We start from the raw sequence: 22,894 nt of genomic DNA, 5'->3' as shown, positions 1-22,894 counted from the left end.
TTTCTTGGAGTTCATTTTGATTCTCTTCATTGTATATGGTCACATGCACCTAGTGATTGAGCTATTGTGGTCCTCTGCTAAGAATATCATGGGCATAGTCTAGTTATTCCAAAGGAGGGAACACCATGCAGCCTGTACTTTTTGGGGTCTGGCTTGCTTCGCAATATGAAAGGAGACTTCCTGCATGCCCCTGAGTGCTAATCCTTCCCACTGCCCGCTGCAATTCAGTCTATGTGATTCTCAATGATCTCCCCAGAGACTACACTCAGATGACCACACTTGCTACAGGAGTGGAAATGCAGAAATGTTCCATTTTCTGTGAGGAATATTAACCTGTCTGCAGGGAGATGGGAGCTCATGGGAACAGGAGTCCCAGACCAATGATTTGTCTTTCCAGCCACAGGAGAATGGCTCTGATACAGAGAGCATCCTACTAAAGCCATACCACTGAGGTTTAGAGAAGTATTTGTGGCAACTGCACATTAGAAAACCAAGCACACATGACATTTTAAGCTTTGCTTCCCTTGACCTTATTCAGTATTGACTCCAAAGGATTTGATTGAAATCTCCAGATATTAGTTTGCGAAGGTTCTGAGCATCACTGATGAATTTGAGTAACCTAGAGACGCAGACTGGGAAGGAAGGATAGTCTCTGGATTATTAGAGACATGCATTTTTGGCAACTTACCAGAAAGAAAAAAAATCAACTATCTTGTTATTGACTTCATGAGCAGAGAAAGACTATGACCTATAGCCACCTAATCTTCGATGAGGAAGCTAAAAAAATAGAATGGAAGAAAGGCAGCCTCGTCAGTAAAAGGTGTTGCAAAATTGGTTAAACACCTGTAGAAAAATGAAGTTAGATCCTTATATATCACCCTGCACCAGAATCAACTCCACATGGATCAAAGACCTCAAAGTCAAAACAGACACCCTGAAAACATTACAGGAAGGAATAGAAGAAACTCTAGGACTCCTTGGCACAGGCTGAAATTTTCTTAATAGAGACCTAGAAACACAACAAATCAAAGAAAGGTTGGACAAATGGGATTGCATGAAACTGCAGAGCTTCTGCATGGCAAAGGACATAGCTAGCAAGATCAATAGAAATCCCACAGATTGGGAGAAGATCTTCACTAGCCATACAACAGACAAGGGTTTCATATCTAAAATATACTTAGAACTCAAAAAAAATTAAATCCCCCAACAACAAATCCTCAAAGAAACAACTGCCCAATAAATAAGAGGACTAAAGACAAAGAGAAACTTCACTGAAGAGAAATAGGAACGGCCAATAGACACATGAAGAAATGATCAACCTCTTTAGCCATAAAAGAAATGCAAATCAAAACAACATTGAGATTCTACCTCACCCCAGTTGGAATGGCTATAATCAAGAAATCTAATGACAATAGATGCTGGAGGGGATGTGGCCAAAAGGGAACCTTACTGTATTGTTTGTGGGAGTGTAAACTTGTTCAACCACTTTGGGAAGCAGTATGGAGGTTCCTCAAATGACTCCACATAGAGCTCCCCTATCCCACTTTTAGCATTTACCCAAATGATCACATCAATTTACCTATGACTTTCTTTTTTTATTAATAAGTTTTTTTATTGTGAAAATACCGTACGAAGGGGTTACAATTGCATGAGCAAGGAAATGAGTACATTTCTTATCAAGCATTGTTGCCTCCTCCTTTGTTTCTCCTTACCATCCTTATCCCTGCCCTCCCATCTTCCCCTTCCACTCCTACCCCTCCCACCAAAGTTGTTAAGTTCATTTTTCGACATAACAACTTGTACATCTCATTGTTGCAATGGGTCCACCTGTATCCCTATTTAAACGATTTGTTTTTCCCTTTCCCCTCCACAAATTATACCAACATCAAATATAGTGAAAACCATGGAGGAGGGACATGCAAAGTAACAAAGAAATTATCTTATAAATATGTTAGAAACAATAGCAAGCAAGAAAAACCATTTGAGTCCTTATCTTGGGGTTCATTTCGCCTAACATCAACTTGTCTGACTGATTCTGCTTGTCTCAGACATATACTAGTAATTGCAAAAATAAGGAAACCATGGGACCTATGTTTCTTTGGGCCTGGCTTACTTCACTTAATAAAATTTTTTCCAAGTCTTTCCATTCCTAACAAATGGGGCAATGTCATTCTTTCTGATGGAGGCATAGAATTCCATTGTGTATATATACCACATTTTCTTGAATTACCTATGACTTTAAGGTTTGATTATACTATACAAAATATGTTGTGTCTAAAAGAACTTTGATATGCATATTTATTTAGCACTGGGATGAAAATTTTGAGGATGACATACATGGAAGGATTATGTTTTGGCCTTTTCTCACTCATTTATTATTTCCTTTTCTTCCCCCTCTCACCTGCAGTGTTCTCTCATGGTCTTCAGTCATGATTCATCTAATAAGCATTACATAACCTACTCAGCCCAAGATGTAAAGCACCTCTGTTCTTCATTTCCTTTTCTCTTTCAGTATTAGTTTACAATCAGAGCATTCCCAAAGCAGCAGCAAGATCTAGGGCTAGAGCTAATATTTTCTGGCTCCACTAAGGGGGCAGAATAAGGCAGTCAGGGAATCTGTAGGTCCAAATCCAAAGCAAAGACCCTGTAGGCCAAGCCTGAATGGACTATATGATTGGCCCATACCACAGCACCAGAGAAGCCTGGTTTTAAGAAGTGTCATGGTGGTTAAGTTTTATGGAGGTTAGTACAACTCAATCATGTAAGAGATCTCTTCATGTGTAGTTCCAGACATTATTGACTACAAACAGTGACAGGTTGCTCGCTGCCTTTCTGAATGTTACTTAAAAAAAGATTTGGTGCTTATTCTGGGCTTGAATTCAGAGCCTGAGCACTCTCCCTGAGCTTTCGTGCTCAAGGCTAGTGCTCCACCACTTTGAGCCACAGTGCCATTTCCATCTTTTTGGTGATTAATTGAAGGTAAGAATCTCACAGACTTTCTGCCCAGGCTAGCTTCAAACTGTAATCCTTAGATCTCAGCCTAAGTAGCTGATGTGAGCCATGGATGCCTGGCTGAATATAACTTAAAAAGTTTTTAAGCCATTCATGAAATTGTACTAAATTGCTGATCTATAGCTTTCTTTCCTCCCAATGGTAACCAACTCTAGTCTTTGTCCCCACCCTCTAAAGCTACATAGACAAAATGTAATGGTTACCCTGGGAGCAAAGCAATTAATAAAGAATCATCTTTCTCCCAAAGCCCCAAGTTTCTGTATTTCTAGCTGAAGATTCTTAGTTTTTCTTAAATGAATACCTGATGAGGTGCTATCTAACCTATTAATCTTCTTTATATACACTGTAGCCTACTGATATTTCCGGAGCCACCAAGTACCCAGAAAGAAACAGGCTCTAACATTCTCCTAATCTAAGATGGATATTTTTTCTTGACGATTTTTAAAAATATAAATTTATTGTTATTATTAAAGTATGTACAGAGGAGTTGCTGTTTTATAAGTCAGGCTGTGAGTGCATTTCTTTTCAGACAATGTCACCCCACCCTTTGCTTTCCCCCAGTTTTCCCCTACCATCCTGACTCACAAGTTGCATAGTTTATTTTCTTCATAGTGTATACTGAATACCATGCCTGTACGTGTTTACCCGTTTTCTTTCCCTTGCTATGTCCCCCTTTATCCCTTTAAAAATATTTTTAAAAACCCACAACAAACAAACTCAGAAGCCAAAACAAATAACCACCACAACTACCACCACCATCAACAACATAGAAACCAATGTTTCCATTTCCTGGAATTCATTTCTATAAATAGCACTTGTATTTTAAATGTTAAGAAGAGTTACGCTTTTGGGTTCTTTCCATGAGAGCAATCTCTTTTAGTCTGACTCTGTGTGTGAGTAGCTAGAGTCCTGTATAAGTTATCACATCCAATTATATTTTAGATCTAACTTTCACACATGAAAGAAAACATGCACTATTTTTCTCTCTGAGCTTGACTTGCCTCACCATGATTTGTTCTGGGTCCTTCTGTTTCCCTGCAGATAACATAGTAATCTTATTCTAAGACAGGTATGTTTTCTTAATACATCTTTTCCACAAACTCTGGCAGAACTGAACCTGGGAAGGAAAACACAGACCTAGACTTAAGAGAAAGACCTCTCATCTTCTGGCTGATGCTGGCACAACCAGTCCTGAATATTCTCTACTTGACTCACTTACAGAGGCCATAAAGCACAGGGCCTGATCAAGGCACACTGGAGCCCTGGTCAGTTCCTGAAGTATCTAGGGCAGTTATAACCCTAGAGTTCCTGGGGTTCTCTCCTCTGATAATTTCTTAATTCTTCCTCCCTTGGAACATAAAAGAGCTCTTGGGAGATATAGGAAGAGAAACTGTTTTTCTAGAAGGAAGCTCCCTTAGTAATCTATTTCTAATTTGACTTGTCCTGTAGACAGTAAGTCTGTCTTCTGAGTACAGGGATCATCCATACACACCTACATCCATACACATCATGTTCCTATGCATTCTTAGAACCTTTCATGCCTTTTATAGTCTCACTCAGAAGTTCTTGTGGGCTATGAGCATGCTCATTAGGCAAATATGGTCCATATAACTGAGTGAATCAAAGTTAATTTGCCATGACTTTCACCGTGGCATTATCATCATTAAAATGCAAGAAAAAAAGAATGAAATCTTGTGAAAACATGTGTGTGGGGGGGAGGGCATTCTGTCATTCAGTGGAAACATTTCAATATAATGAAGTCAAATTCCATTTCTTTCTTCAAGTGATTCATAATATTCTCTTAATTACACCAACCTATTTTTCATCATAGACATCATAATTTTCATCTATAGAAGTTCAACATGGGTTTCCTAAATATCATGCATGTCACTATTTAACTAGTTTGACCAGGAGGAACACAGTACTTGCACAGTAATCTCTTGGATTTTACTTTGTTAATTTGTTTCTTTCTCTTTCTTTCTTTATTTTGTTCCAGTGCCAGGGCTTGAATTCCAGTCCTAGGAGATATCCCTAAGCTTTTTTGCTCTGAACTAGCACTCTACCATTGAGCCACAGCTCTACTTTCAGCTCTTTGAGATAATTGGAGATCAAAGTTTCATAGATTTTCCTGCCCAGGCTGGCTTTGAACTATGATCTTCAGCTCTCAGCCTCCTGAGTAGCTAAGATTATAGGCGTGAGCCATCAACAGCTGGCCCATTCTCACTTTTTTTTAAGGGAGTAAAAGCTAAATGCATATGGAAGTGTGACGCAACTAAATACAAAGAATATACATCCTGGTTAGAATAAACAAAAACTGTATCTGTGTCTATTTCTCTATTTCCATGCATTCCCATTCCCATCCTCATCCTCATACCCACACTAAGATCACTTTTTGGGGGCGGAGTACTGGTACTGGAGCTTGAACCCAGGCCTGGGCACTGTCTCTGAACTTTCTTGCTTAAAGCTGACATTCTACCACTTGAGCCACAGCTCCATTTCTGGCTTTTTTGGTGGTTAATTGGAGGTAAGAATCTCACAGATTTTCCTGGCTTTCCATGTCTTTCAACCATGATCCTCAGATTTCAGCCTGCTGAGTAGCTAGAATTATAGGCATGAGTCACTGGCACCTGATCCAAGACTGCAATTATTCCTATGCCAGAACCAGTATGTACACTCATACCTAGACCTAGACCTACTCTTATACTCAGACCTATTCTTATGCCTAAGCCTGTACTCACATCTATATCTATGATAATATCTGTGAGTATTTTGAATATATAATGAGAAGGCAAAAAGAGAGAGAGAAAAAAGAATTCTCAGACAAATGATTGGCTGTAATCCAGATATTAAAAAAAAAAATGAAACACTGATAGTGGTTTCTAACCCAAGGGCATTTATGACATTACATGGCTGTAAGCACCAGTAGTCATCATCTTCAGGGACATAACATAAGATCCAGGCTCTCATAATTATCATTTTATGACAAGAATCCTTCACATCCACTTTCTCAGCATTTTCACCAATTCATTATGCCATTAACTACATGTATCATTCATTCACCTAATGTATAAAAGGTAAAAATCAAGAATATGGACATTTTTCTTCCCTGGATTCTAGAAAATGAAAGATATATATATATATATATATATATATATATATATATATATACATATAGCATAGTTAAGACTATTATAAGATTTAGCAATGCAAAAATAAGTAAATAAAATGTGAGAAATAGGTTTAATAAATCACAATTAAGAGATAGTGCACTAAGAAATAGAACTGGAGGAGTATTTAGAATTAAGTTCCAAACATGCACAGAAAATGCATAAGTATAGCTAAGATGGAGGACATGGGATTCACTTTGGCTTAGTTACTTTTTGTTTAACTGGAATTAAGTATGGGATAAAATATGAATTCTAATGTTTTGCTCACTGTACTGGAAGTCATATAAAATAGCAATATATTTGAACCAAGAACCACATGTATTTGAAAAATGCAATATGAATAAGAAGTCAAGAGACATTTTAAACAATAGATTACAGACAACTGAAGAGAATCAGCAAATGATCAAGAGGGAGATCAGAAGAATTCACTGATGATAGAGATAGAGAGGAATAAAATCAATGGAAAATATTAAAGGTATTATAGGAGAAATAGAGAATAGCAATAGAGAAATCATGAAATAGAGAATACTTAACACATATCTGATCAAAGTCCCAGATTCAAAAGGAGAGAAATGAAGCCGAAAATTGTGAACAAAATATCTTATAAGAGTTAATGTGCATCAACCATCAGATTAGAAAAATCCTACGAAATACCAATTTGAGAGAGTGGACATATATTTAGATATGCTTGTAGTCTTTTAAATATACATATGGATATCATGTTATGGATTACTTTCAGACACTAAAGACAAAGAGAAATTCTTAAAATTAGAATGACGAGCACAATCAGAAGGCTGCTTGTACTAGAATTCCAGGTTAAGAGTTGTATGTTAGCTAACTTTACTCTCAAGCATCCATGTTCTCATTCTAACACATGTAATCTTAACTATTCCATCTCTGTACAATGGCTGGGTTCCTTTGCTCAGGCTGATAATGTCTCTCTGCTCCTCTCCCTATCAGCAGCCTGGAGAGCGCCCTTGCAGAGGAGACACTGGCAGGTGGTTTGAAGGTCTTTGATGTCTGGAAGAGACACACCCATGCCCAGACATATCCACATCCTTCTGGGGCCAAGTTAGGACATATAAAATGTGATAGGAATTTCTATGAATCTTAGAAAAATCATGCAGTTTGACTACAGACCTGTGGAGTAAGATCTGAAGGCAAGAGACAGGATACTGGGCAATAGGCAATCATGAGGGGACTGAGAGAAAGTTGTGTAGTGGAAGATGACGCTGTGAGTTTGTCTCACTGGGCTATCTTGGAAGGTCCTCGTGCAGGCAAATATTAATAACTTTTAGGGTTAAACATCCTCAGCACCCGTTCTCTTATCTGTTTTGTCCTGACGCCATAGATGACAGGGTTAAGGGCAGGGGGGACAACCACATACAGATTGGCCAAAAGGATGTGGATGAAATCGGGGATGTTGTGGCCAAAGCGATGTGTCATGAAGGAAAAGAGGGCTGGCAGGTAGAAGGCCAACATAACACAGACGTGAGAGCCACAGGTGCTGAGGGCCTTGAGCCGGGCATCCCAAGATGGGAGGCAGAAGACTGCTCGGAGGATTTGGACATAGGAGAACCCAATCACAGAAAGGTCAATATATCCCACTGAGAAAGCAATTAAGCCGTAAATAACATTGGCCTTAATACTGGCACAAGCCAACTTGGCTAATCCCATGTGTTCACAATAGGTGTGAGGAATAATTCGGACACCGCAGAAAGGCAATCTCAGGATAAGAAATATAAATGGAGTGACAAAGGCCAAAGTCCTGACTATGATCACTACACCCAGAATGGCTATGACTTTGTTGGTGAGGATCATGCTGTATCTCAGGGGATTGCAGATGGCAATATAGCGATCGATGGCCATGACTGTCAGCACCACAGACTCCAGGCCAGTGCATATGTGGATGACATACATCTGTGTGATGCAGGCTCCAAACAAGATCTCCTTGAGATTGAACCAGAAAATGCCCAGCATCTTGGGAATGGTGGCTGTGGATAAGCCCAAGTCCGTGCAGGCCAACATAGCCAAGAAGTAAAACATGGGTTGGTGGAGGCTATGTTCAATCTGGATCACAAACAGGATAATGATGTTTCCCAGGATGGCTATTAGATACACAGCAAAGAAGGGGAAGCTGATCCAAATGTGCACATCTTCCAGCCCTGGGATCCCCATCAGAAGGAAAGAGGAAGGGTGGAACTCTGTGTTGTTGGCAGGAAACATAGTGGTGGGAATTGGCTACAGACACATTTCTTCCAGGTGTTTTCTTGCTTCCAGTGAGAGACTCTAACTTCTTTCATAACATGTTGAATATTTCTTGGTGGAACAGAAAAACCATTCTTGAATTCCATAATAGAGTAGGGGAGACCTAGAGAGGGAATGTGAGACAGTGAAACAGAAGCTTTCACTCTGAAATATTTGCATCTCCTGTATTAAAAAAAAACTATGTAGAAAAGTTTTAAATGCACAGTAAGCTGAGACTTCTCATGTCTTTGGCTCTGAAGAAGAAATTATTGTTATCATACTATGATGGAGTGGGAGTGTGTGTGTGTGTGTGTGTGTGTATGTGTGTGTGTGTGTGTGTGTAAAATATCGCTAGATGGGAAATGATGCCTGAAGAGTCTGGTGATTGAGTAGAATAATTGTCCATTTTGCAAAGCACCTGAAAAATAAAGAAGTTTCTATATGGGCGAAACCCTGTCAAAGTCAAAGACTAGATGGCTGGTGTTTGGATCTGAGTTATTGAATGGAGTTAAGAAGTTTCAACACAATTGCAGATTTTACATCATTCTAAGAAAACAATTCCCTCTCCTAGAACTGAAATATAGTACACTACCTGAAAAGAAAATACTCTATATACCAAGATTTCTTTCAGAGTCTTTGTGGTTTATGACTTTTGCTTATGCTATTATATGTAAGTAGACTATATGCTACCTGATAAGTGAAGCATCTGTTTGAAAGGTAGAGCAATACCTAAGCCAGATACTTACTTAACTTGTGAGCACTGTAGCTTGTTGTAATGCTGTGGCTAGATGCCAATGGAGTAATAGACCTTAATATGTCTAAGCTGTTGGCTGCCAGGCTGCTTTACTGTAAAATTCAGTTTGTCTGGTGTCTGGTGTTCTTTACTGGCTTGCAACTGCTGCTACAGCATGAATAGAATTTGTAGCTTGGTGCTACGCATGATTATTTGCTAGTGAGACCCGGACATGATTAGAACCTTCAGAGGGTCTGCCTGATGGGTGGGGCACAGACATCACATTTATGAAATGAGATTTAGAAGCAGTAATTCACATCCCAAGAGAAGAGAGCAGGGCTCTGTGTGGACTAAGACAGGGGTCTGAGGGGTTTTACATTCATATATAGCTTGAAAAGTATCTTCCATTATTCCTCAAAGTTGCCTTTAGGATGATCAGGGAAGAGATTGTTTAGTACATTTGTTATATTACCCTTACAATACATGATACAAAGTCATATATCTATGAAAGACAAAATCTCAAAGATTGTTACATTGCTACATGTTTTACTTGCTACTAGTGACTTATCTTCTATATATAGAATTGTCAGCAAGATAAACAGTGATTTTTGTAACTCTCTTCCTGTCTGTTATATTATAGGAGTGCCAAGTTAATAGCCCCTTACCTCATCTGACATCTGACAAATATTTATAAAGAGTTCTCATTTAGTGACAGGTACTAGACCAAGCACAGGAGAACAGAGGCCATAGAGTCAAAGTCCTCAACTTCATACAGCAGCACAACATTTGCTTTCTGAACTCAAACAAGGTTTCAGCTGTCATAATCTTTCTGTTCTTTGCAGGAAACTTTCTAAAGAGCCCTTTGGTATTCTAAAAATATTACGGGTTCAGAGCGTCCTTGTTAAGAAACTTAAACACATCAGTAAAAACGATTGTTAATCTTTATTCCATTATCACGGTTATGTTTCACAGACTAAATATACTTTATTTTATTATTATTTTTATTTGAAAATGCTAAAATAAAAAGGATTACAGTTACATAAGTCAGGCAAAGCGTACATTTGAGGCTAATTCCATATTCATATACATTGTCTAAGATCTTCTCCACCATAGCTCTCTGAGGCTTTGAATCTCTTTCCCTCTGTTCCCCGCCCCCATTAATCTTTTCCTAGGTGCTGGCTTCTCTCTTTTGAGGCAGAATATTCAATAATCTCTCACCTGGGTTTCTTGGCTTCCTATTTCTACACCCTTCTGTTTCTATTTTTAAGTGCACTTTAACCATCTCCTACCAGGATGACTAGCTACTCAGAACTTCTCTTCTGAGATGACATGATGGGAGACATAGGAAAGGAATGATATCATATGTGCCAGCTGATGAGTAAGTATGAGTATTTTCCCTCGTTGGTAGTTGCATATAACCGTCTTTGCTTATGTCCACATATATGTTCCTGCATTTGTTGCAATTGTTTTATTTGTCAGTATGGTTGTTTAGCTATGTGTTTTGCTTTAATGTCAATTTCATAACAATGATTTCAGGTTGTTCTCTCACCATGTACCTTGGAGATGGCTCTAACAGAAGAGACTTGGGCTGAGTTACTGGGGTTCAGTTATTTTCCCGAGGACCCTCTCAGTATAACCTCAAGCAGACTCACCTACCTCTGCTCCGCATCTGAGAAGTTGTTTGTGAAGGACTGGATGTCACCACCTGCAATCTGTGTGAGACTGAGTTCTCACCAGCCAGGGCCAAGGAATTATAAAAAAAAACACTCTCATCTCCTGGGAAAAATTTCAACACAGCTGGCTGTGTCATTAGATCTGAGTTATGAAACAAAATTTCTGAGTCCCTGAGGTTGGAGTTCTGTGTCTTCTGGTTCAAGGCACCTCTGTTGTCTAATGATCTACTTATGAGTACTCTCTCCTAGACAACTCCCAGAAGGCTAGTGGCCTCACTCACACCAACATTTTGAATCTCACCCTTGACTCTCCTCAAAGTCATCTCAGAAACAAATGTACATTGAATAAACTTGTTCAATGTATATGACTTCAAGTTTCCATTCCTTGAACTATTTCTGCCCTAACTATATCTGCTATATAGTATTAATTATTAGGAAAATTGTTTATGTAAAAGGAAGATGTTTAATGGATAGGTTCAGGGAATGGCTTTTTTCAGTATAAAACAATTTATTTAAGGATTTACATCCTTTTCTCTCTAGTGTAAGGACATAGCTTTCAACCCACATATTAATTCTATTATTTTGGTTAACTTAATATGCCATTCTAAGTCTTAGTTTTCTCATATGGAAAATGAGTTAGAATTATATTAGCTTTTTGGATTGTTACAATGACATAATAAGATATTGGCTCAAAAGTGGTTAGCAACTATCTTTTAGAAATGGATGAATAAATAGCACTGGCCATTATTATAAATTTTAGCAACAGTATCGCTAGAGTTAACACTTTGGAGTCAGGCAACTTAACATTAAACTCATTTCCTGTTTGGTAGCTGATTAGACATTTCTTCAAAACCTCTGAGCCTCATTCTTCTCCCTATAGACTCACAGTAGTAATAAAAATGACAATGTACAGGTCACATGGTATTCCTTCCAGTTTAGTAAAAGAAGGCCCTTCTTAAAATATCAGTGTATTTAACAATAAATCCAAAATATTATTGAAATTATTGTCCTCAGCTAGAAGTAGAATTTATTGGTGTTTTCAGTAAATAATCAAACTCTCAAACAGAAAAAGGGTAGTTACTTGTTTGGTTCACTAGATGGATCATATAAAGAACTCTGTTATTTGTTCAAGAAATATATTTAGTTTTGCCACTAGATGTCAGTAATACTCATACAGCATTCTCATTTATTGAGCACTTGAGGAAGACAACGTAGCAGTTCATTGATCAATAAATAGGAATTAAATCAACAAAAGGTTGCAGGCCAGTTGAAGTGTATGACTATTTACATTGGCTCCAAATAAAATTATTATTATTGAACAAATAAAATTTATCCTGTGATGTGTCTCTTTAGTTGCAATTTTCCAGACAAGCGCTCTACCACTGAGCCACTTTCCCAGCCCTTAATTGACTGACACATTTTAATGGCGCATTGCTAAATTACAAAGTAAAGGTATTTTCCTGTTTTCTTATCAGTGTATTAACTGTACAAATTATGTGGCCTCATTATGACATTTTCTTTTTTTTAATTTAATTTAATTTTATTTGTGAACATACTGTACAGAGGAGTTACAATTACGTGGGCAGGATAATGCGTACATTTCTTACCAAGCATTGCAGCCTCCTCCTTTGTTTACCCTTCACATCCCTTCCCAGCCTCCCCCCTCCCCCATCATTATGACATTTTCATACATGAACATATTGAACCTTGATCATACTCACCACTGTTACCTTCATTTATTCATCTTTTCACCTATTAGATTGCCTTCTTTTTCATGATCTTTCCTCCCCCATCTCCCTAAGATTCCACTTGTAAGAGAAAATATGCCACGCTTGCCATTCTGAATCTGGTTTATTTCACTTAACAGGATGATCTCCATTTCTACCTGAAAATTACATGATGATTTTTTTTTTTTGGTAGTTTGTGGGGGCTTGAACTCTGGGCTTGGGCGCTGTCCCTGCGCTCAAGGTGAGCTCAAGGTGAGCGCTCTACCGCTTGAGCCACAGCGCCACTTCCAGTTTTCTAGTGGTTTATTGGAGATAAGAGTCTCATGGACTTTCCTGCCTGGGCTGGCTTTCAACCATGATCCTCAGATCTCAGCCTCCTGAGTAGCTAAGTTTACAGGCATGAGCCACCGGTGCCTGGCTGATGATGATGTTCTTTATTATGTTTATATACCATTTTCTTTGTCCATTCATTTATTGATTGACACCTGGGCTGTTTTATGACTTAACTATTATAAATAGTGCAGCAACAAATACAAATGTGCAGGCATTTCTACTGTATGATGATTTTGATTCCTTTGGGTACATATTGGAAAAGTGGCATAGCTGTGTCATATGGTAGATTCATTTTTACTTCTTTTTGCATGTGAAAACTCCATACTGGTTCCCACAGTGAAAATTTACATTCTCACCAGCAGTGTATAAAAGTTCCTCTTTTCCGTAATGAAGTTGGTTTCTTTCCTTGACCACTTATATTATTCTCTTTGAAATCTGGTTTATCTTATGATACAGTATCATATTGATGTTTTGAACTATAATATTAGTTAAAGCTTTATAAATTATAAAGACTTTTCAAAATCCATGAATCTTGTAAAACACACAAAGAGATACTGCTAACATATTAGTTGTTTTTTCACCCTGATGCTGAGCCTTTTATTAAGTTAGAGACAACTGGAGTGAGGTGAGCTGAGGTGAGAATAGGCAATAAACATAATTTTGCATATCTACCAACACTAGTCTTCATTAAGTGTTCTTCACCTCATTAAATTTTTTCACCAAGATGAAAAATCTGGGGGTCATAACCTAGTGTTACAGATGTTTTAAAAGAGAGCTCAGATTATTATTCAGCTCAGATTATTATTAGTTATTATTATTATTATTATTGTTACCTAAATTTTATACAGCATTATTCCTTGGGTACAAATATTTTTACAACCTGTTCTCAGATCTGCTTGGTCCTGACTCCATAAAATAAGGCCACATACAGATTAGACAAAAGAATATGGATGTAGCCAGGAGAATGTTTCTGCCAAAGCGGTGAATCACAGAAGAAAAGACAATGCTGGTGTGTAAAGGCATAGCATGACACAGACATGGCAGCCACATGTATTGAGAGCCTTTAGTCTGGCATCTTGAGAAGGAAGGCAGAACACAACACGAAGGATGAGCATATAGGAAGAGGCAATGAGGACTGTATCCACAAGGATGTTAGAAATCCCCATGAGCCAGTAGATGATGTTGACCTTGAAGGTACACAGGCCAATTGGGCAAGGCCATGTGCTCACAGTATGTCTGAGGCATGACATGGTCCCCACAGAATGGCAGTTGCAGAATGAGAAACACAAATAGAGTCACATGAATTAAGTTTCTCTCCACCACAACAGAGAATACGAGGGTAACAGTTTTATTGGTGAGGATTGTGGTGTATTGGAGTGGATTGCAGATGGCCACAAAATGATCGTAAGCTGCAACTAGCAGTAAAACAGTCTCGTGCCTGTAAGCATGTGAATGAAGAACATCTGGGTAAGGCAGCCCCCAAAGCTGATCTATTGAAGATTGAACCATAAGATGCCCAACACCTTGGGGATGGTGGAGGTAGATAGGCTAAGATCGATCCGTTGACAACAAGACCAGGGAGTAGAGCATGGGCTGATGGAGCCTGTGTTCAGTCTTGATCACAAAGAGAATAGTGATGCTCCTGCACAAGGGAAATCAGGTACCCAAGACAGAAGGGAAAAGTGATTCAAATTTGTAAATTTTCCGGTCCTAGAATTCCTAGAAGGATAAAGAACAGGGGGTAGAACTGAATGTTATTAATAGAGGATGTTCTCTTAACAAGTGTCAGTGACTTTCTGTTGAGTAATTTTCATCAAGGTCCTGGAGAGATAGTGAAACAGTTAATTCACAAACAGTAAGGCTTCTTTATTTTATTTATTTTCTGTGCCATTCTTGGGACTTGAGCTCAGGGTTTAGGCATTGTCCTTGAACATTTTTACTCAAGGCTAGCACACTACCACTTGAGCCACAGTGCTACTTCCAGCTTTTTTGCTGGTTATTTGGAAGTGAGAGTCTCATGGATTTTCCTTCCCAAGCTGGATTTGAACCAAGTTCCTCAGATCTCAGCCTTCTGAATAGTTAGGGTTACAAGCATGATCCATTAGTGTCCATAAGGCTTTTCTTCTTTTAAAAGGCAAATGAAACTCAGCACTGGTGGCTTGCACTTGTATTCTTAGCTATTAAGGAAGCCAAGATCTGAGGATTGAAATTCAAAGCCAGTCTGAATAGAAAAATCTGTGAGACCATTATCACCAATAAATCACCAGAAAAGTCAGAAGTAGAGCTGTGGCTCAATTGGTAGAGCACCAACCTTGAGCAAAAAAAATCCCAAAGGACAGTATCTAGGTTCTGAATTCAAGTCCTAGTGCTGGCGCACATACACAGACAGACAGACACACTTTGTTGACAATTACAAAGAAAATTACTTTGTTTCAAGTCTTTTTAACCCTTTGTGTTCCCTCCACCAGTAAAATAGTCTTTATGTCCGTAAACATGTAAATGAAGACTATCTAGGTAAGATAGCTCTCAAACTGATATCTTGAAGAAGGAACTAGAAGAACCCAAGCATTTTGGGGATGATGAAAGTACAACTCTATAGTAACTAATGTAACCTGACTCCATTATTCTCTTCCAGCAGAATAACTACTACTCAGGACAAAAAGAAAGTGATTTAAATTTTAATATGCCCATCTGATACATGAAGATTTGTTTCCTAGATTTATGTGTGTATGTGTGTCTGTGTCTGTGTCTGTGTGTATGTGAGGGAGAGAGAGAGAGGGAGAGAGAGAGAGGGAGGAACAAAAAGAAGAGAAAAGAGAAGAGAAGAGAGGAGAGGAGAGAGGGAGAAAGGAAAGGATGTTTTAATATACATATTGTTGCACGTATTAGTTTTCCTGCAACTTAGTCAAGTAGTTAATGCACAATAAGAATATCCAGGAAGTTAATAATTTACTGTCCTAGATTTTAAAATGTAGTATATTTGACCTCATGAAAGCTAGAGAAAAAGCTATCCACATAACTGAAAGCGTTGAGGACAGCTGTTAGATTGAGAAATTGGAGGACACTTTTTTATGCAATTTTAGTTGAGGATGTCTTTAAGAATAGCTATAGGTGGTGCTCCTATTTTCAGCAGGATTTTTTAAATATTTTTTTTTGTGAAACAAAGAAGGAGACAACAATGCTTGATAAGAAATATACTCATTACCTTGCTCAAGAAAAAAAAAAAAAAACAAGAAAATACTGTGCAGAGGAGTTACAGTTACATGAACAAGGTAATGAGTACATTTCTTATCAAGCATTGTTGCCTCCTCCTTTGTTTTTCCCCTACCATCCCTGCCCTCCCACTTCCACAACTATCCCCCACCCCACCCCCTGCCTAAATTGTAAAGTTCGTTGTTCAACAGTGTCTTGGACATCTCATTGTTACAATGGGTCAACCTGTATCCCTATTTAAACAATTTGTCAGCAGGATTCTTAACTAGCAGAGAAAACTATTTTCTGGGGACAACCAGAGGAGATTAGTCTTTCACAGTAGAGTTCCCAGCCACCAGGATAACTACCCCTTCACTATTTTGGTCAGAATGTTTGTCTCTTTGCTGCAGTGGTGCACACCAGCGTGGGCAGCCAGTGTATGACCAATAATCTGAAGATCTAGAGCTCACAGTAATAATTTCACCCTGGTGTAGATGTATCTATCTAGAATCTCATCTCTACCTCTATCCCAAACGCATGATAGTGGCTTCTGTCTTAGATGGATGATAGCAAGTCTAGTATCTAGCCTCAGACTGTGTCAATAAGTGAATTCTCTAGTTTGAACAATTTCACTTTTATTGACAGCAAATATAATGTGACTACATGACTGTTTTCGTCATGTTCTGGCTAGATCAATATATTGTGTATCATGTATCTCTATAAGGTATTTATACATGTACATGTATGTGTCTACCTGTGATTCTATGGTAGAGAGAAAGACAAGGAAATGAAGAGGAATGATGGAGGTTTCCAAAAGAGAAAAGTCTAGAAATTCTGCATGTAATTCATTGGCATACCACATTCTTCACCTTGGGGTGTCTTGTACCAATTCCGTATGCTCTGTGAAGAGACAGTACTCAGGAGGAGTGTTCAGCGCAGAGTAGCCTCTTTCTATCCTTCTTTACCTACTTCTTTGCGTCTCTGTAGATTCTTGCCTATCCTGCCCAATTATTCTAAACTCTATAATAGTTCTCCTTCCAGCCATCCCTCAGTTGTAGCAGAATCATGTCTTTAAGCCGGGTTCTTAAGGATGGTGCTTGGGAGCTCCTTCAAGCCTCTGGGTTCACTGATATATGTTAGTTAAACATTACAGTAAATCTAAGCATATCTTAGATTAGTCTTCAGGACCCTCTGGGCATAAACATGGCCCAAAGGTCCTTAAGTCCTTTTCTTTGCTCCTCCCTGATGCATCTTCAGAGAAACATGGCAGTAAACGTAACCCTCAGCTCTCCCCTGAGATGTGGCATGAAAAGTAAGGGAGGATAGTATGCTGAAAGGAAAGGATCCTGTCTGGGAGATACTGTTAGGTATATCATCTTTACAGTAAATAAAATTTTAAGAATCAACATTTTATTGGTTTTTCATCTTAAACATTAGTCTATTTAGACTTTATATATGCTCTCATCATTAGAACAGATGACTTCTTAGGGTTTTTTAGCAAACAGACTTTTCACCTGCTGCTGTATCTGCTTGGTCCTGATGCCATAAATGACTGGGTTGAGAGCAGGAGGGACCACTACATAGAGATTAGCCAGAAGGATATGGATATACTGAGGGATATTATGACCAAACCTATGAGTGAGGAAAGAGAAAAGAGCTGGACCAAAGAAGGCTAAAATGACACAGATATGGGAGCTACATGTATTAAGAGCTTTCAGACGGGCATCCTGGGAAGGAAGGTGGAAAACAGTGCACAAAATCTTAGCATAGGAAACGATGATAAGAAGAATATCCAGAAACAAAATAGAAATATTCCCAAGGCCGAAGTAGACATTGGCACGGATGCTGGCACAAGCCAGCCTTGCCACGCCCATGTGCTCACAATAGGTGTGAGGGATAATTCGATGTCCGCAGTAAGGCAGCCTTAGGAGGAGAAAGACGATGGGAGCGATCATGCAGAGGCTTCTCACCACCACCACCACAGCGATCACACCAATGATTCTGTGGGTGAGGATCATGGTGTACCGGAGAGGGTTGCAAATAGCCACGTAGCGGTCAAAGCCCATGGCAAGAAGAACGATGCTTTCCATGACCGTGAAAAAGTGAATGAAAAAGACTTGAGCGACACAGCACCCAAAGCACAGCTCCCGCAGGCTGAACCAGAAGATCCCCAGCATCTTGGGGATAGTAGCAGTGGAGAGGCTCAGGTCGACCGCAGACAGCATGGCCAGAAAGTAGAACATGGGTTGGTGGAGGTTATGATCAGTCCAAATCACAAACAGAATGGTGAAGTTTCCAACGAGAGCAATCAGATACAAGACGCAGAAGGGAAAGCCAAGCCAGCGCTGTGCAGCTTCTAATCCCGGAATCCCCAGCAGTAGGAAGGAAGAAGGGTGAAATGCAGAGACATTGGGAGAAATCATTGCTCTCCAGGTTAATGGTGGTGGTGGGATTAAAGCTTTGTTGCCAGTTCTCAGTGAGCAATTCCTCCAGACTGCATGGAGATCTACAAAAATGCAAAATAAAAAGTCTTCAAACAAAGAATTGACAGGAAGAATAAGTTTCTCTAAAGGCCTCTGACCCTTTCTGCTTTTGATAAATTATCATCACAACACTCCTCAGCTGTACCAAAGGTATTAGCAGCTGAACCATCAAACAAAAGCCAACACTAGGTCAGATGAAAGAAATATACTTAAGAAATGTCTATTAGAAATGTTTAAAAATGAAATTATTAATTGGAAGTGTCTTTGAGGAATATACATGATGATGAAAAAAGTAAATGGTAATTATAACCATAAGAGTTACTATTAATTTGACCTGCACTATTTTTAAGACATTGTACCTACAACAGTTTACATATATTTTATTTACTTATGGTCCTAATTCTCTGACACAAATTCTGTGGGTGTCCGTTTTAACGTTTTTGATAAGTTAATAAAGTTTCCATTGTTTACGAAACTGATAAACAGAAGTCAATATCTGAGAACAGTTTGAAGCTAGCTAGGTTATATGATATTAGTTTGGATTTGTCCTTATATTTGCGAATGGAAGTCATGAAAGGAGAGGGAGAAAAAAGTATGAGTAATGTAAGAAAATCTGGAGTAGATAAAACTTCCTGAAAAAAAAGAGTAAGGTATGCCAAGGTGAGAATTCTAGAGAAGTTAGCAAAAAAAAAAAAAAAAGGTGGGGGGGGGGGTGAGGGCTAACTAGTGATATTTATTCCTGATGTGGTATTCTTATGCAAGAGCCTGCTGATTTCTTTTTTTTCCTCTAATGCTGAGTTTAGGCTTTTATTCCATTCTGTTCTATAGAATCCAGGGCTTTTGTATTCCAGTATTTTACAACTCTCTTAACTAGACAATAGTTCCTATTTTAGTGTTTATTACTGAATACCAGGACCCTATTGATTTCTGAATCCTTGGACTGTTCAGTGATTGCATCTAATCTGATCTTAGCTAGATGGACAATTTTTTTATTGTGAAAATACTGTACAGAGGGGTTACAATTACATGAGCAAGATAATGAGTACATTTCTTATCAAGCATTGTAGCCTCCTCCTTTGTTTCCCCTTCTCATCCCTTCCTATCCCCCCACCCCCCCACCAAACCCACCTCCCCCCCCACCAAGTTGTAAAGTTTGTTTTTCGACATAACGACTTGTACATCTCATTGTTGCAATGGGTCCACCTGTATCCCTATTTAAATGATTTGTTTTTTCCCTTCCCCTCCACAAATTATACCGACATCAAATACAGTGAAAGCAGGGCTTATACCATGGGAGAGGGACATACAAAGCAACAAAGAAATAATCTTATAAATATCTTAGAAACAATCGCATGAAAGAAAAAAAAACATTTGAATACATATCTTAGGGTTCATTTCCCTAACATCAACTTATCTGACCGTTTCTGCTTGACTCAGACATATACTAGATATTGCAAATAAGGGAAACCATGGGACCTATGTTTCTTTGGGCCTGGCTTACTTCACTTAATATAATTTTTTCCAAGTCTTTCCATTTCCTAACAAATGGGGCAATGTCATTCTTTCTGATGGAGGCATAGAATTCCATTGTGTATATATACCACATTTTCTTGATCCATTCATCTACTGAGGGGCATCTGGGTAGGTTCCATATCTTCATTATGGTAAATATTGCTGCAATAAACATGGTTGTGCTGGTAGCTTTAGTATGGTCTTGTTTGTAAACATTTGGGTAAATGCCCAAAAGTGGGATTGCTGGGTCATAGGGGAGCTCTATGTGGAGTTTTTTGAGGAACCTCCATACTGCATTCCAAAGTGATTGGACAAGTTTACACTCCCACCAACAATGCAGTAGGGTTCCCTTCTGTCCACATCCCCTCCAGCATCTGTGGTTATTAGAGTTCTTGATTATAGCCATTCTAACTGGGGTGAGGTGGTATCTCAGTGTTGTTTTGATTTGCATTTCTTTTATGGCTAGAGAGATTGAGCATTTCTTCATGTTTCTATGGCCTAGATGGACAAATTTATGGTTACAGATTACAAGACAGATTTCACTTCTGACACATTTGCAATCTCAGAAAGTTTCCAAAACTATCTCTAGTTCAGTTATTTATAGAGACTCACAGAATTCATTTAAAACTGTTATGATTATAGTATATTACAGGGAAAGGATACTGAATAAATTTAGACCAAACAAACAAAAAAACTAAAAAAACAAAACACACCCAAGACTATGAGGAGTCTGTGAAGTTTCCAAATGTGAATGGCACATTGTCCTCCCATAGAGTCAGGATATATTAGCCCCTGACATGAAGCCATAGCAATATGCTCAGAAGGATACTGTCAACCACTGAAGCTCACTCAGGCATTTCTGTGCAGAGTTTTGATTGAGACTTCATTATACTTATTTGATTGCCCACATGGTTCAATCAAGTGTCCAGGTAGAATGATGCCACATAACCAAAAGCCTTCACTTTAGGTTATACTCTTGGTTTTTATGGCATGACCACCCCCTAGCCTCTGATCTGATATTTCCAATAACAACACTCCTATCAGGTATGATGGAGATGATCTTCCAAAATCCAGAAAGAGTAAAAGACAGACCTCTTTTGGGGCAGAGTCAAATTCTGTACTGGAATTTTGCTCTTTTATTTTCAGTTATTCTTTGTTATTGTTAACTTTCTTCCCTGTCATTCTATAGGACTCTTTTTCTCTGACCTTTATTTCTTTTTTTATTGTAAAAATACTGTACAGAGGGGTTACAGTTACATGAGTAAGGCAATGAGTACATTTCTTATCTAGCATTGTTACTCCCTCCTTTGTTTTCCCCCTCCCCTCCCCACCTTTATTTTTCTTTTATTATAATCCTCTCTCACTCATCTTAGTTTTGTAGGCTATACACTGGGTTCTTGGCTGCATTCTTCCCTTCTTCTCCTTTTTGTCTAACTTTTTCTTCTTGAGGAAATCAGACCCAGAAAGACAAATAATGCTACTGCTCATCTTTCTACCCCATGCCTCTTCTTGCCTCCCAGGATTCAATTGTACATGAAGGTCTCTAGATAATCAAGTTTGAGTTCAATTTGATCCTTCTGAAATAAGAAGAATGATGAATCATTCCACATCATATCCTTTCTCATATCAGAGTACTGTGCAGAGTATGTCATTCTGAGTACAGAGTTCAAACTCATTGTTCTGTCCTTTACCTACAATGTTTTTTTTTTTTCTTTGTATAGACAAGTGAACAAAAGCACAGGGTATTTAATTATTGCTGGCACTGTGGCACGGGTAAGGTTCTGAATCTGTTCCCAGTTTCGTGCCCTTAGGTAAGTTATATCATCCATGTTCATATTCACATAATATTTCATATTCAATTTCATATAAAGTGCACATAATACTACATAGCCATCACACCTCTAATTTTAGTAGAAACAGAGCCTGGAGGGCTGTGATTTGAGATTGGTCCAGGCCAACACAAACCAATAGTACAAGAGCCGCATTTCAACAAATAAACCAAGCATGGTGGCATGTAACTGTGATCCTATCTACACAAAGGGCTTTAAGTAGAAAATCAGTTTGAGGTTGGCTCTAAGAAAAATTGTGAGCCACTCCCTGAAAAATAATTTAGAGCACAAAAATAGTTGAGGTAGGTTTCCTAACTAACAAACCCAATGTCTTCCCACTTATTTCTCTGCATAGCTCTTCCTAGACTGTTAATGCATGCCATTTTGTTCCGTTTTTTTGTGTCTCTAGAATTCGTTGCTTGATACTTGAGTTAAACTGTTTAAAAATTATCTTTAAGTAGTTGTACAAAGGAGATGCCATTTAATGAAGCAGTTTATGAATACAATATATCTTGATCAATGTTACCCCTTTCAACATTCTTACCATCGCTCCCCCTCAGCTTTCCCCCCACTCTTCTTAATTTTGTAGGATATTGGATATTGGATTCTTGTCTGAATTTTCCCCTTCCAGTATTCTAGGTCTTAATTTCTGCAAATCCAAACTCCAATCCTAAGCACACACTGCAAAGGCTTACCAAGATTCCTTCCTTTGGCATACAACCATGGAGTATCCAGTTTTAAAACATTGTATATAAATGGTTCCAAAGGAGCATCAGTGTGCCTCAAGAGATGTCCATAAAGTGTGCGTGTGCAGAGGAGAGGGTGCTTAGTAGTAAATTCTCCAGGGGCCAGAGGTCTTTTATTAAAGTGAAGAGAAATTCATCTTTGTCATTGCATCAGCTGAAGAGAAACTCTAGGGAAATCTCCATGAACACTCTGCTCCTGACCCACCTGGTCAATGAGGAGGTCTTATTTCACATCATACT

The 22,894-nt window shown here is 38.6% G+C and overlaps 2 protein-coding genes across 2 annotated transcripts; both read right to left on the bottom strand.

The window, feature by feature from the left end:
* Nucleotides 1-7,463: 7,463 nt before the first annotated feature.
* On the bottom strand, nucleotides 7,464-8,405 carry LOC138836247 (olfactory receptor 52E5). Its single transcript, XM_070034739.1, has one exon. The coding sequence runs from the start codon at nucleotides 8,403-8,405 to the stop codon at nucleotides 7,464-7,466; it is 942 nt and encodes a 313-aa protein (XP_069890840.1).
* Nucleotides 8,406-17,568: 9,163 nt separating this feature from the next.
* On the bottom strand, nucleotides 17,569-18,507 carry LOC138836604 (olfactory receptor 52E8-like). Its single transcript, XM_070035376.1, has one exon. It carries the CDS (start codon nucleotides 18,505-18,507, stop codon nucleotides 17,569-17,571), a length of 939 nt encoding a protein of 312 aa, XP_069891477.1.
* Nucleotides 18,508-22,894: the final 4,387 nt, after the last annotated feature.

The sequence above is a fragment of the Dipodomys merriami genome, unplaced genomic scaffold (genome assembly GCF_024711535.1).
Source record: "Dipodomys merriami isolate MVZ:Mamm:240054 unplaced genomic scaffold, mDipMer1.0.p SCAF_25, whole genome shotgun sequence".
NCBI lineage: Eukaryota > Metazoa > Chordata > Mammalia > Rodentia > Heteromyidae > Dipodomys > Dipodomys merriami.
The sequence above is the reverse complement of the archived record's forward strand: the minus strand, read 5'-3'. Positions and strand labels throughout refer to the sequence as shown.

Coding starts and splice junctions, on each gene's coding strand:
- LOC138836247 (XM_070034739.1), bottom strand. CDS start 8,405: ATGTTTCCTGCCAACAACACAGAGTTCCACCCTTCCTCTTTCCTTCTG.
- LOC138836604 (XM_070035376.1), bottom strand. CDS start 18,507: ATGATTTCTCCCAATGTCTCTGCATTTCACCCTTCTTCCTTCCTACTG.